The sequence below is a fragment of the Nyctereutes procyonoides genome, unplaced genomic scaffold, assembly GCF_905146905.1.
Source record: "Nyctereutes procyonoides isolate TBG_1078 unplaced genomic scaffold, NYPRO_anot_genome, whole genome shotgun sequence".
NCBI lineage: Eukaryota > Metazoa > Chordata > Mammalia > Carnivora > Canidae > Nyctereutes > Nyctereutes procyonoides.
Genome location: NW_026575025.1, coordinates 13,399,860 through 13,412,184, shown reverse-complemented (window position 1 = coordinate 13,412,184; position 12,325 = coordinate 13,399,860). Strand labels below are relative to the sequence as shown.

The 12,325-nt window shown below is 57.2% G+C and overlaps 1 protein-coding gene across 2 annotated transcripts in view; it reads right to left on the bottom strand.

Moving 5' to 3' along the window:
* The window catches only part of AHNAK (AHNAK nucleoprotein), a 31,759-nt gene that overhangs the window by 18,795 nt on the left and 639 nt on the right, over nt 1-12,325 (bottom strand). The window contains exons 1-4 of one of the 2 annotated variants that reach the window (XM_055315071.1): nt 3,126-3,146; nt 1,700-1,802; nt 1,239-1,395; nt 611-798 (exon numbers count right to left, since the gene is read on the bottom strand). In XM_055315071.1, the coding sequence (XP_055171046.1) occupies nt 611-798; nt 1,239-1,395 (345 nt within the window). In that variant the 5' untranslated portion in view covers nt 1,700-1,802; nt 3,126-3,146. Of the gene's footprint in view, nt 1-610; nt 799-1,238; nt 1,396-1,699; nt 1,803-3,125; nt 3,147-12,325 lie in introns of those variants that run through there. The other variant, XM_055315070.1, reaches the window with a different exon arrangement.

Genomic DNA, 12,325 nt, shown 5'->3' with positions numbered 1-12,325 from the left:
CATCAATTCTAGATTCAAATCGGCCTGTCATGTCCCAGGGATTGTCTCAATTCTCAACTCACTGGCTTGTTTAATGGAGAAGGGGAATCCTCTCAGGGACTCCTCAGAAAGCATTTGTTGAGACCCCCCTGTGCTCGGGTTAACACTTTCACTTTGAGGACCATTGTTGGTTAAATAAACAAGCCATCAGAAGGAGCAAAGAAACATCCCTGTGCACTTCACTGCCCAGCCTCTGACTCACAGGTGAGGCCAGGGCTCTGGAAGCAGAAAAATGGTGTCTGGGAGGCAGAATGGGGCACCTGTGAGACTATTTGGAAGATTCCTGCTGAGCAGTTGACCCTCCTCCTGGCATCAAGAGCCAGACAGCATGAGTGGGTTCCCAAACTGTGGTGCTCTGAGATCGACGGAAGACTTCCCAGGGCAACATCAGCTACACGCCACACACGAGTAAGAACACACAGGCTGGCGCAACAGAAGGTGCACAGGAAAGAAAGTAGGAGAAGGAAGCACCAGAGAGGTCCAGTAGGCAGACACAAGGCTCAGCAAGTGGCCAGCAGGTCAGTGCGGTCAGGGAGAGCTCAGGGCACAGACGGGCTGGCCAGGCACTCACCAGAACCACCTCGGAGCTTCGGGAGCTGAAGACCTCGTGGGTCCAGGTCTGGCCAGGCTCAGGGGAGCGATCCCCCTTACGATGCAGCTTCAGGCCTACGGTGTGGTGCCCCATGGTGTTCAGCAGCTGGGTCACCTCACCTGACTGCAGGTTGTCAAAGTAGATGGTGGCACCCACAATCTGGTCCCCTGAGCAAGGGAGGAGCAGGAAGCAAGTGAGACCCACAGGGTCTTGGGAAAAGAGCATGACCACCACATGGGGGGCCCTCCAAATGCACTTGCCTTTAAGGTGGCTCCTGACTGCCCTACAAGGCAACTGTGATAATAGCCGTTGTACAGACAAGGAAAGAAAGTAAGGCTATGGGAGGCCCACTGAATCACCCAAAGTGGTCGAGCTCATGAGTAGTGGAGTGGAGAGACTAAGGGCGATGTCGCCACCACCCTCCATAGCCGCTTTCCCCGAGGACTGGATGGATCAAGGGACACAGAGGGGGCAGGAGAGTGGGGGGCCTTGGGTGCCGACTGTTCTGAAGCCACTGGGACTGGCCTTTCCCTGCCCCTGTGGCCTTCCCGCCCCCACCCTCTGCCAGCCCGCCCTGGCACCCAGGCCACACCCTGGGGTGACTCACCCTCCTTGACCACTCCAGTGCGGGCCGCAGGGGAGTTCTGCATCACCTCCTGCACAAAGACGCCATCATCCCTCTGGGCAATGGTCAGCCCATGGGAGCCACTACCTTGCCAGTTGGGTAGCAGCAACTCCCGGGTCGTGTCCTCTTCCTTCTCCATCTGGGATGAGGTAAGGAAACAGGGGCTCAGGACAGTGGTGGGGGGGTGCTCAAGAGCCCAAGAGATGAGAAAGCCAGGGATCCCGGTGCTGTGAGCACGCAAGGGGAGAGGCAGTGTCTCTGAGGTGCCCACTTCTACTGGGAAGTGTTCCACAGGCATTGCAGAGAACACAGAAAGTGGACATTGGCTACCACCGACCCTCATCCCTTCCACCCAGGGCCCCAGCTCCCTGATGCCACCACGGGGTCCCTCCCCACCCTCACCCCTCTCCTGCCTTCCGCCACACCCTCCCCTTCCCACGGACCTTTTGCAGGACTCAGTTCAGGAGTGGATGCCTTGCCAAGAGCCCGCCCCTCCTTCCTGTCTTCTCAGTCTCTCTCTCTCCTCTGGAATCACGGTCACACAGCCTAGGGAAAGGGGGACAAGGATGCTCATGTTCAACAGCTGGCTTGCTCAAAATCCCGAATGCAGAAGACGGTGGGGCATTCCTGTTCCATTCTCCAGGCCAGACCCAAACCCCAACCTTCTCCTACTTCCATTCCATTCATCCATGACTTTCCAACCTGGGGTCACAGAAAGGGGGCTAAGGAGAAGCCAGACTCAGATGTAAACCCTGACATACACCCTGGCTCTGGGGCACCTGGGGGGGGGGGGGGCTCAGTCGGATAAGCATCTGCCTTCTGCTCAGGTCATGATCCCAGGGTCCTAGGATCCGGCCCATGTCAAACTCCCAGCTCAGCAGGGAGTCTCCTCCCTCTCCCCGCTGCTTGTGCTCTCTCTCTAATAAATAAATGAAATTTTGGGATGCCTGGTGGCTCAGTGGTTGAGCCTTTGGCTCAGAACATGATCCCAGGTCCAGGGATCGAATCCCACATCAGACTCCCTGAGAGGAGCCTGCTTCTCTCTCTGCCTATATCTCTCTACCTCCCTCTCTCTCTCTCTCTCTCTCTCTCTCATAAATAAATCTTTAAAAATAAATAAATAGGGCAGCCCCAGTGGCACAGCGGTTTAGCGCCACCTGCAGCCTGGGGTATGATCCTGGAGACCTGGGATCAAGTTCCACGTCGGGCTCTATGCATGGAGCCTGCTTCTCCTTCTGTCTGTGTCTCTGCCTCTCTCTCTCTCTCAGTCTGTGTCTCTATGAATAAATAAATAAAATCTTAAAAAAATAAAAATAAAAATAAATAAAATAAATAATAAATAAATAAATAAAAATCTTAAAAACAAATAAATAAATAAACCCTGGCTCTGCATCCTCTCAGCTGTGTGTGTGTATTCCTGGCCAAGTCACTCGACTTCTCTGAACATCCACTTCCTCATCTGTGAAAACAGAGATGATACAGGATCTCCCTGAAGACTGAAGGCAAGACAGAGCGCGTGTGTGAAAAGCTCAGGCGCACAGGAGTCATAAAATAAACATTCTCGGGCAGCCTTGGTGGCTCAGTGGTTTAGCGCCACCTTCAGCCAGGGGCGTGACCCTGGAGACCTGGGATCCAGTCCCACGTCGGTTTGCCTGCATGCAGCCTGCTACTCCCTCTGCCTGTGTCTCTGCCTCTCTGTGTGTGTGTGTCTCTCATGAATAAATAAATAAAATCTTTTAAAAATAAAAAATAATAAAATAAACATTCTCATTAGGTTCTTTATGACAGCTCCAGGAAGGAAATGTCGTAGTCTGCATTGTATAGATGGAGAGAGGGAGATCGGAGAACCACAAAAGAGGGCTGTTATACCTGGGCTCTGAGTCTGTAACTCTCTCCCCTCCACCACATCAGGTGCAGCTTTAACCGGCATGAGACCCCTCTTCTCAGAGTATCTCCAGGTCTGGCAGCAAATGGTAGGCAGAAGGCAAGAATGGTGGTGCCCTCCCACCCTTGATGACAAACGGACTCTGGGTCAGCCAATCTAACCCAGTCCTTAGGACCAGGGGGACTCTCCCCAGCTGGGAATTCCAGGTGCAGCAGGCTGAACAAAAGAAGCCCCAAGCCTGCCAGGGCCAGCCTACACCCCAGAGGCTTGAATACAGCTGAGCCACCTCGGGGACCCGGTGAGTCAGGGCCCATCTGGCTGCTCACGTGGAGCCCCGAGCCAGGCCCCCATAGGTGCAGGCACTTGGGAGCAAAGATGCCCTCTAGCCACAGGATGAGCTGTCAGCTGCACTGGTGCCTTAGGAAGACATGAGGGAAGAATCTGGGTACAGTCGTGGCCTACAGCCACCCACACAGAATGGCAGGAGCACAGTCATCCAGAAGCATGTCTGCAAAACCGTGTGGGAGATGCTAAAAATCATGCAGAGCCTCACCCAAAGCCCCACCCTGAAACTGTTTACATTCAGAAATTAGTCAACCGATCAATAAACACACGCATACTGATCACCTCCTGCATGTCCAACACTGTACCAGACACGGCAAAGAATGCCAAGAAGGAACAGACACAGCTCAGCCCAGCCCTGAGCTCTACAGGGCATTAGATTGTCACCTAACTTGCACATCCCCCCAGCATGTACTAAATGCGTACACTCCATGTGCCAGATGGGGAGACTGGAAAGACTTAGTCCCTGTCCCGGATATAAAATATGAGCAAGGTGCCCTGGTCCTGACCCGTTTAGCTTCCTAGAATGTTCTAGAAGGTTTGGGAGCCTCCTGGAGGGGAATGAAATATAAAAGGAAAGAATGCAGCAAAAAGAACTTAGTATTCACAAGTTTTCTTGAATGCATTAGAATTTGCCTCTGAGAAAAAGATTGGGTCTCTTGGAAATTCGTGGTTGCTTAGCAGTCGCGGTGTCAAGCAGATCACAGCATGGGTAAAAACAGCACAGAGACACCCAGTCCTCCACCCACCCCACCCCACCCCACCCGAACCCTCACATGCAGTATTTATGACACAGGTGCTGCCTAAGAGGCAACCAGAGCCACCACCAGCAAGTGGCCTATTGGCACAGGTGTGAGCTAGGGAACTACCTCTTCCCCTCCGGACAAGCAGCCGCTATGGGAAGTCATCCTGACCCCCACAGACAGCAAAGCTGCAACTTTAAGGCACCCCCTACCCCCCAGCACTAAGAAGCCAGCCCCGCAGACAGGAAGCCAGGCAGCACAGGGAGGAAAAAAGGCTTCCAGCCTGAGGACTTCTTGGGTATCTAAAGCCACCAGGCATCCTAGCACCCCACTCTTCCTCCTGGAGCAGGGCCCCTTTCTTCTGCCTGACATCCTGGTCCTGAGCCAGCAGCTAGCGAGGGGTGTAGAGAGCCAGCCAGCTCACCCTCACCCACAACTTGGCCCCACCCTCCCTCCTTCTCCAGTGAGTCACTGAGGCTACAACAGCTCCAGACATGCAAAGGGTCACGCCTAAAACCCCATGGACAAACTGTTTCATTGGTCAGAGCCCCAGGGGTCCGGCGGGGGGGGGGGTCGCCAGGGGAGCCAGGCAGTCGGCTTCCCTGCCAGCTCCTCAGGATGGAGCCCCAGGTCAGAAGTCCCCAGAGAGCTGTGCACAGCTCGGAGGCTCAGGAAGGACTTGCTACATGCCTCAAGCCAAGCAGCTCGGGAGGGGGGTGGAGAGCCATCATGAGTGGCGAAGGGTCCACGGCCCATGAGAACAGGAGCCGCTGGACCGAGGGCTGCAGGTTGGCCCTGGCCCGCACCTGCTGGCTTCCTGGCCAGGAGGGGCTGCCAACCACCCTGCCTGCTCCAGCTCAGGGCTCTCCTTCTAAGGCATCCAGGAGCAACTCCCCTGCCCTCTCATCTGCTCTGGGCCACGCAGGTGGCTGCACCTGGGGTGCTGATGAGGACAGACCAGATTAAAGACACGGTGGGAAGGGTCTATTTTCCGCATTTGAGTCCCATCAGCCTCTCCCACATCCTTGGAGCCTGTATCAAGCCCAGATGGGCCCTTCTTCTCCTATATAAGTCAGGTGACACCAGGCTTCCCCCAGGGGAGGGGGGCAGCTGAGGGTCCTGCCCCGAGTCTGCAACTCTGAGGAAATCTGCACATTCAGCCAAGCGTCATAAGTCTTTAGAGCTCGAAGATGCCTTCGAGCCATGCTGTCAACATGGTGGCTACATGTGACTATTTAAATTTAAATTAACTTAAATTGAATTTTTAGTTTATTGATTGCAGCAGCCACATTTCAAGAGCTCAACAACTACACAGGGCAACATATTAGACCGGGTAAATGTGGAAGACTTCCACCAAGGCAGAAAGTCCTGCGGGACAGCTAGCTGGTATTTACAGATGGGGAAGGAGAGGTTCAGAGAGGTGAGAGTAGGAGAGTGTCAGGACCCCAGAATCCTGCTCTGCCGGCACCCACCCCAAGGCCCACCCGACACTGGCTCACAGTATCCTTCGTGATGGGAAGGCCTGGAGTGGGGACCCTCTAGGCAGAGGGCTGCTTGGAGGGCAGAAAAAGAGTGAGATGGTATGTCCACTTCCATTTGGGAGGCTGAGAGTCCACTGGAGAGACACCTTAACTCAGGCCAGAAGCAGAAAGAGAACGAGGCTGTCTTGTCAATTCAAAACTGCAAATGCGGGGGTGGGGTGGGGGTGGGGTGGCAGCCTTGGGTGGCTCCAGCAGTTAAGCTGCCTTTGGCTCAAGTCATGATCCCAGGGTCCTGGGACACAGACCTGGGTGGGGCTCCCTGCTCAGTGGGAAGCTCCCTGCATCTCCCTCTCCCTCTGTTCCTCCCTACCACCCCCTCATGCGGCATGCATGAACGCACACTCTCTCACAAATAAATAAATAAAACCTTAAAAAAAACCCAAAAACCTGCAAAGAGGATGTGCACCACCCAGGCAGATCCAAGAAGCAGACTCCTTGCCCAGGGCAGAGGGTCTCTGCCAGAGGTGGCATCCAGAGGAACATCTTACCCCTCTGTCTTGAGGCAACAAAGCCCCTTCCTCTCAAGAGCCAGTATGAAGTCAGCCAGGGAGGAGGCCCAGTTGAATTGCTGCTGCAGCCAAAACCAGCCCTGCAGCCAGCATCAGTGTCAAGATGACAGGGTAGAGGCCCACTGTCCGAGAGACAGGCCCATGGGCCTCAATGCTCCCATGCACCAACCCTGAAGACAAGACACATACCAGAGGGGTACATGTGTGAGCATCTGCCCAGCACAGGATGGAAACGGGAGGTGCCCTCCAGGGGAGAAAAAAGCATTCCCACCCCCTGTGGGGAGGACACCAACAGCAATGGGAACTTCTACCCAGCACAACGACATGCACCCACCTGCACCCACCATATACACAAGCCAAGGAGAAGCATCTCCCAAGCCAGGAAGAATGAAATGACTCACATGCAGGTAGAGACCTCCACCAGGGAAAGTCCCAGACACTTATAATAGGATGAGGGGGTAAGATATTCAAAAAAGGGATCCCTGGGTGGTGCAGCGGTTTGGCGCCTGCCTTTGGCCCAGGGCGCGATCCTGGAGACCCGGGATCGAATCCCACGTCGGGCTCCCGGTGCATGGAGCCTGCTTCTCCCTCTGCCTGTGTCTCTGCCCCTCTCTCTCTCTCTCTCTCTCTCTGTGTGACTATCATAAATAAATAAAAAATTTAAAAAATTTGAACAAAAAAAGATATTCAAAAAAAAGAGAGACCAACCCAGAGGGGCAATCTACTCTTCATAAGCGCCAGACAACAAAGAAGAAAAAAAAAGCCTTGCATTGAACGAAAATCCCTAACAAACTGAGAAAAAGAATTTTGCCGAGCTCCTGGGGTATGCTATATAGTTCCATGCCTGGGGTCTCATTCGATCCCAGACAACCTACTGTGATTGATAACTGGTGTCCTTATTTCAGAGACGCAGCAACAGGCCCCCAGAGGTAAGATGACTTGCCCAAAAGTGAGCAAGAGTTGAGATGCAAGCCCAGACTTCTATGACTCTGTGACTCCAAAGCAGTCTTTCCCTCGGCAGAGGAATGAAGGTGCAAATAAATATACACACAGAATGAGAAACCACAGAGAAAAATGCACAAGGGAGATACAGAGATAAGAGAGATCTATACTGGAGGAGGGCCAGAGACCCACCCGAGGGAAGGTGGAGAGGCCTCCAGGCACAGAGGGAGGCAGGGTGGGAGAAAGCCTCAGAGAGAGGGCATAGACTCAGAGAAAGGGAGGGGCTGAGATTCCCCTAGGAGACACGGAGACCCAGAGACCCAGGGAGGAGCAGGTGACTCACCCAGGGAGCAGTGACGCCTTTCCAGTGCCACAAGCATAGGAGGGAGGGCAAGCGGCCACCAGACTCCTTGGCCCACACACCAGCCCCTTCCTGGCCAACAGCTCAGGGACAGCCGACCCAGAGGAGCAGAGTCCCAGAATTCCTGGAAGCCAGATCTGAGGGGGCTCATGGAGGCCATATCCCCAGGACTCAGAAATCCTGAGCTACATAGATCCCAGCTCACCTGGAGACTCTTGGGGGCCCATCAAGTGAAGGCCAAGAAAGTCATCCCTTCTGGGGCTTGCAGGGACACGAGACCCCCTCTAGAGAAAAGCACCAGCAAGGGTAAGGCAGATGCTTCCACTCACTGGGAAAGGGCAATAGCCATAACAGGCAGGCCCACGTCCCAGGGGAACAAGGAAAACAACAGGGGTGGCATCGCTTCCAGGGCCTCAGCCTGCTCCGAACGAACCTCCATGGATGCAGCTGCCAGGCCTCTGTCTGGAAAACAGCACGCCCTAGTCTAACTAGGGGAGAACAGCAAGGTAATCTGAAGGGTCTAAGCTGGCATCAGGAACTTTTACTCAGCTCATCCTGGGACTTACAGCCCAAGGGGGCATGTTGTATGTGTTGGGGGAGGGTGGGGTTATCAGGGAGAACGTGACTAACACAATGCAAGACACAGGCCACATGGGCGCTGCAGAGACATTCCCAGAAAGACACACAAGGACACACACACACCGCGTGCACACACATGCGCTCATCAGCCCCGTCCCCCACTCCTCCCAGCCTCCGCCCACTCACAACAGCACCTGTCTGGGCAGCCCCAGCCCCCCCCCCATTCTGGAGGGCGCCCATGCCTGCTAGCCTGCTGCCCCAAGTCTGCATCTCCCTCTACCTGGTGCCCAGGCCTATCTTCCTGCTCCCTTGCTATCCAGGCCACTGGCCTAGCTCACAACTCCCACCAGGAGAAAGGCCCTCCAGCTCTATCACTCCAGCCCTCTCCTCTCTGCCCCCCTCTCCGCCTCCCGCAGCCCCAGCAAGGGCCCCTCACCATCACGCCTGAGTTTTCTGTACCTCCACTTTCAGGGCAGCCCCACTCCTACCCCGCAGGCTTTATATCTTCCTCTGCCTCTCTCCCCTGGCTCTCCTACACACAACTTCCTCACACCATCCCCCCACCCCCAGTGAGCTCCAAGTTCTCACTTCCAGTGGGGAGGGAAATTCCCTCTTCCTCCCCAGACTGAGAGGGACTCCCCTCCTCCTTGTGACTTGTGATGGGAGCCTGGGGGCAGCAGCACGTTACCCAGCGGCAAGTCCCCACCCCTGGCCACACAGCCCAGAAAGAGAGAGCCTTTACCCAAGGACCAGAGGTGCACTCTCCACAGGGCAGGGGTGGCTCGGTCTCACCCGGGCGGGCGGGGCAGCGGGATATGACAGCCCGGGAGCTGCCAGGGGTGCACAGGCTCCCCAGCCGCAGGCGACCTCTCCACCCAGCGGCCGGGCAGCGCTAGTGCAGGGGCTCAGAGCCAGGTCCCACAGCTCCAGCAGCCAAAGAGCCACCCCCAGCCCAGCCAGGACACGAAGCCAGGATCAGCTCCAGGCATTTCCCCTTCCCCTAGAACCTCCGCTCTGGCCCCCAGGGACAAGGCAGGATGCCCCTCCCTGACCAGCCGTGTGCAGCGCCTTGCTCGGCATCACTCAGCCAGGGCTTCGTTCCCAGAGCTATCCTCACCCTCCCAAGGGCCTTTGAAGACAAATTCCAGGGCCCAGAACCCAACCAGGATGGAGAAAGTGACTTTAGACCTGACCTTCAGGCTCCATCAGAGCTCCATCACCGGGGCAGAGTCCCACTGCCATCCCCTGCCCTTTAAGCCCCAGACGCAAGCAGAGGGACATACCCAGGACCACCATACACAGCCAGAGGGACGGCCTCTCACCAGTAATATAACACACTCCTCACCGCTGTGACACGAGTGGCCAAAGGCACATGAGGCCACAAACACCAACGACGATGCCTGGGCACCACACCTCCAGCTACAACAGCCCAGGAGCCCCCCTGGTGGGAACTAGGCCAGGGGTGAAGAAGAGGGACTCTATCAAAACTCCTTCGCACATACGCGTTCCTGCTGAGCAGCCACCACCCCCCGCCCGCCCCCCCCCCCACACACACACGGAGGAAGCTGAGTTTGTTCTGGAAGGCCTGGGAGCCCGCTGGGGTGGCCAGAGACCAGGGATATGCCAGCCCTTGGGAGCCGGGAGCCTGGATAAAGCCCACGGGGGACAAAGAGAGAGCAAAAGGCCTGGGACATTGGCCACAGCCACCATCTACTGAAATCCGCCCATTGTAAACCTTCTCCAGCAGCCACCTCCCTTCCTCACTTTGAGCACATGCAGAGGGTCAGGCCAGCTCCAGGGAGACAAATCTGGGGGTGTTGGGGAGTAGTGGGGAGCAGGGAAGAGCCAGCAGTGGGAGTGGTCCCATCCAGAGGAGGACCAGCTCTTCTGGTATGCCTTCATCTGTCTCCAGGCAGTTCCCAAGTTCTGAGGAAGGCAGTGACCACACCCCAGAGCCCCACACACCCCTCCACCCCCACAGATTTGCCCCAACCTCTCAAACCAGCTCCTCAAGCTCTGGGTAGCGTGCTCCACCAGGGCCAGCCAGCCAATTCCAAGTTGAGCCAAAGAATCTAGCCTGGTAATGCCTGGGCACCTCCACCCACGGCCTCCCTGGGACTTGGATGACCCAGGAGATCCTCCAGCCCATTCCCTGCCCCTGTTCTGCTGCTGGCCCTCTTCCTCCACAAGTCTTCCGTGGTTGACTCTCTCGTGGCCCACCCGGAACCCTGGACCAGTGCCCTGAACCCAGTCTGGCGCCCTGAACCCAACTCTGTGGGTTCGGGTTGGCACCCCTGAATCACTGCTAAGGGTCCCAGATCAGCAGCATGAAGCCCCCGCATGACTTCTCTGGCTCCCTATGTGTCACTGTTTGATGACCAACATCCCGGCATATATACTCTCTTGAGGACAAGGCTTGAGAGAGGGGCTCACACACCCTCCCTTTCAGACGAGACCCTGTGTCCTATGCTAGCCCAGCTCTGAGGGTCCTAGGTCCTCTCCCTCCCTGCCCTACCCCACCTCTTTCCTACCACAGCTCACAGCTCAGAGCAAGGAGGTACCCCCCAAGCCGGGGGTGCCCTTCAGCTCCCCACTCTGCACTCTCTACCTACTGTGCGCTGGCCAAAGCCCATCATCCCTTTGGGCCCAGGAGAAGGAAGCTTCCCCTTTCAGCTTTGGAAAGGAAGTGAGTGCCACACCCAGCCCCAGGGATTTTCCTTCTGGGGCAGAGGAAGAGAGGGAAAAGGAAGCAGAATCTGTTCCCCTACTTTAGACGCAGCATAGGCATCAAGGCCTGAAAATGCCTTCCAAAACACCTTCTGTCTCTTCCTCCTCCCTTCCCGTGGCTTCACCTATCACAACAGCCCCCACGCTGTCACTACGTCCCATAAAATCAGCCCAGCCCCTACCTACCAACACTGGGCTGTGCAAGGAAGGGCGGGTGATTCCCGCATATGGGAGGCTGGATTCTCACCGAGGAAACTGTTTCAAAACCAATTACTGGAGCTCACTGCTGTGCTGGGGACACAGAAGTAAATACCAGTCTTTTTTTTTTTTTTTCTCCGAAACTCCAGGTCTCTCTCTAAAGGACCCCACTGACCGGGGAGGATCCCACCCCGCCTTTCCATAAGTCCACTCCACAGAGCAGGGCTCTCGGCAGCCACGGCGAGCCAGGACACTCACCACCACCTCTCTGCAGCCACACCCAGTAAAAGGCTCAAGGGCACACACACTACACGCACACAATTCTCTGTGGCCACATTGTGCCAAGGCGCCAGAGCCGTCCGCCACCTGGTGCAGGCGCCCAGCTGAGCCCCGTGGGTCGCCCCGTCTGCCCACTCGGCTCCCCTCCCACGCAAGGGGGCCACAGCCCGGGCCGCTCAGCCCCACGTGTCCCTCCCGGCCGGCGCCGCCCAGGGCTGCGCCCCCAGATTCCCGGCCCTGGCACGGCAGGGGGCGCCCAGGCCCGCCAGGGGAGGGAGGGCCAGGCCCTCACACGCTGCACACCCTCTCCCCGCCTGGGAAAGCCTTACATAACACGGCCCTGCGAACACACCCTAAGCACTCCGCCTTTCCAACGGGGCAAGACCTCGCCCCCCTCTGCCGGAGCGCAGGCTGCAGCGGAGGGTCCAGGAGTGCGCGGTGAGCCCTCCTCCCACGCGGAGCCGAATCCTCCCCCACCTCCCCACGCAGCCCCTTCCTCCCCCTCCCCTTTGCCCCTCACCACTCCTCCCCGAGTTCTGGTTTGAATTAGTCAGCGGCTCCAACCACCACATTCCTCAGGCTGCTGGCGCCGTGCCAGGCGCTGGGGCGGGGGCCATCCCGCCCGGACGGGTTTGGGAGCGGGGTGGGAGAACGCGCCGCCCCCGACGGGGAAGGGGTGGGGCCGAGGGCCGGGCCCAGCACAGCACCCCCGTCCCCGCCCACCCCAGCGCTGGAATCTCCCTAATTACGCCCCCCCGCCCCTTCTCCCACCCGGCCCGCCCTGAGGCGCGCTGCAAAGTTAGGGCAGGACGGAGGGAGGCTTCTGGAGCGGGGACCGCGGAGCGGCGAGCCTAGGGCGGGGCAGCTGGACGCGGGCTGAGAAAGGCACAGGCCGGTGGTACAGGACTGGGTGGGACCGGGAGGACTCCGGACGCACAGCTGGAGACGGAGGTGTGGGGAGCG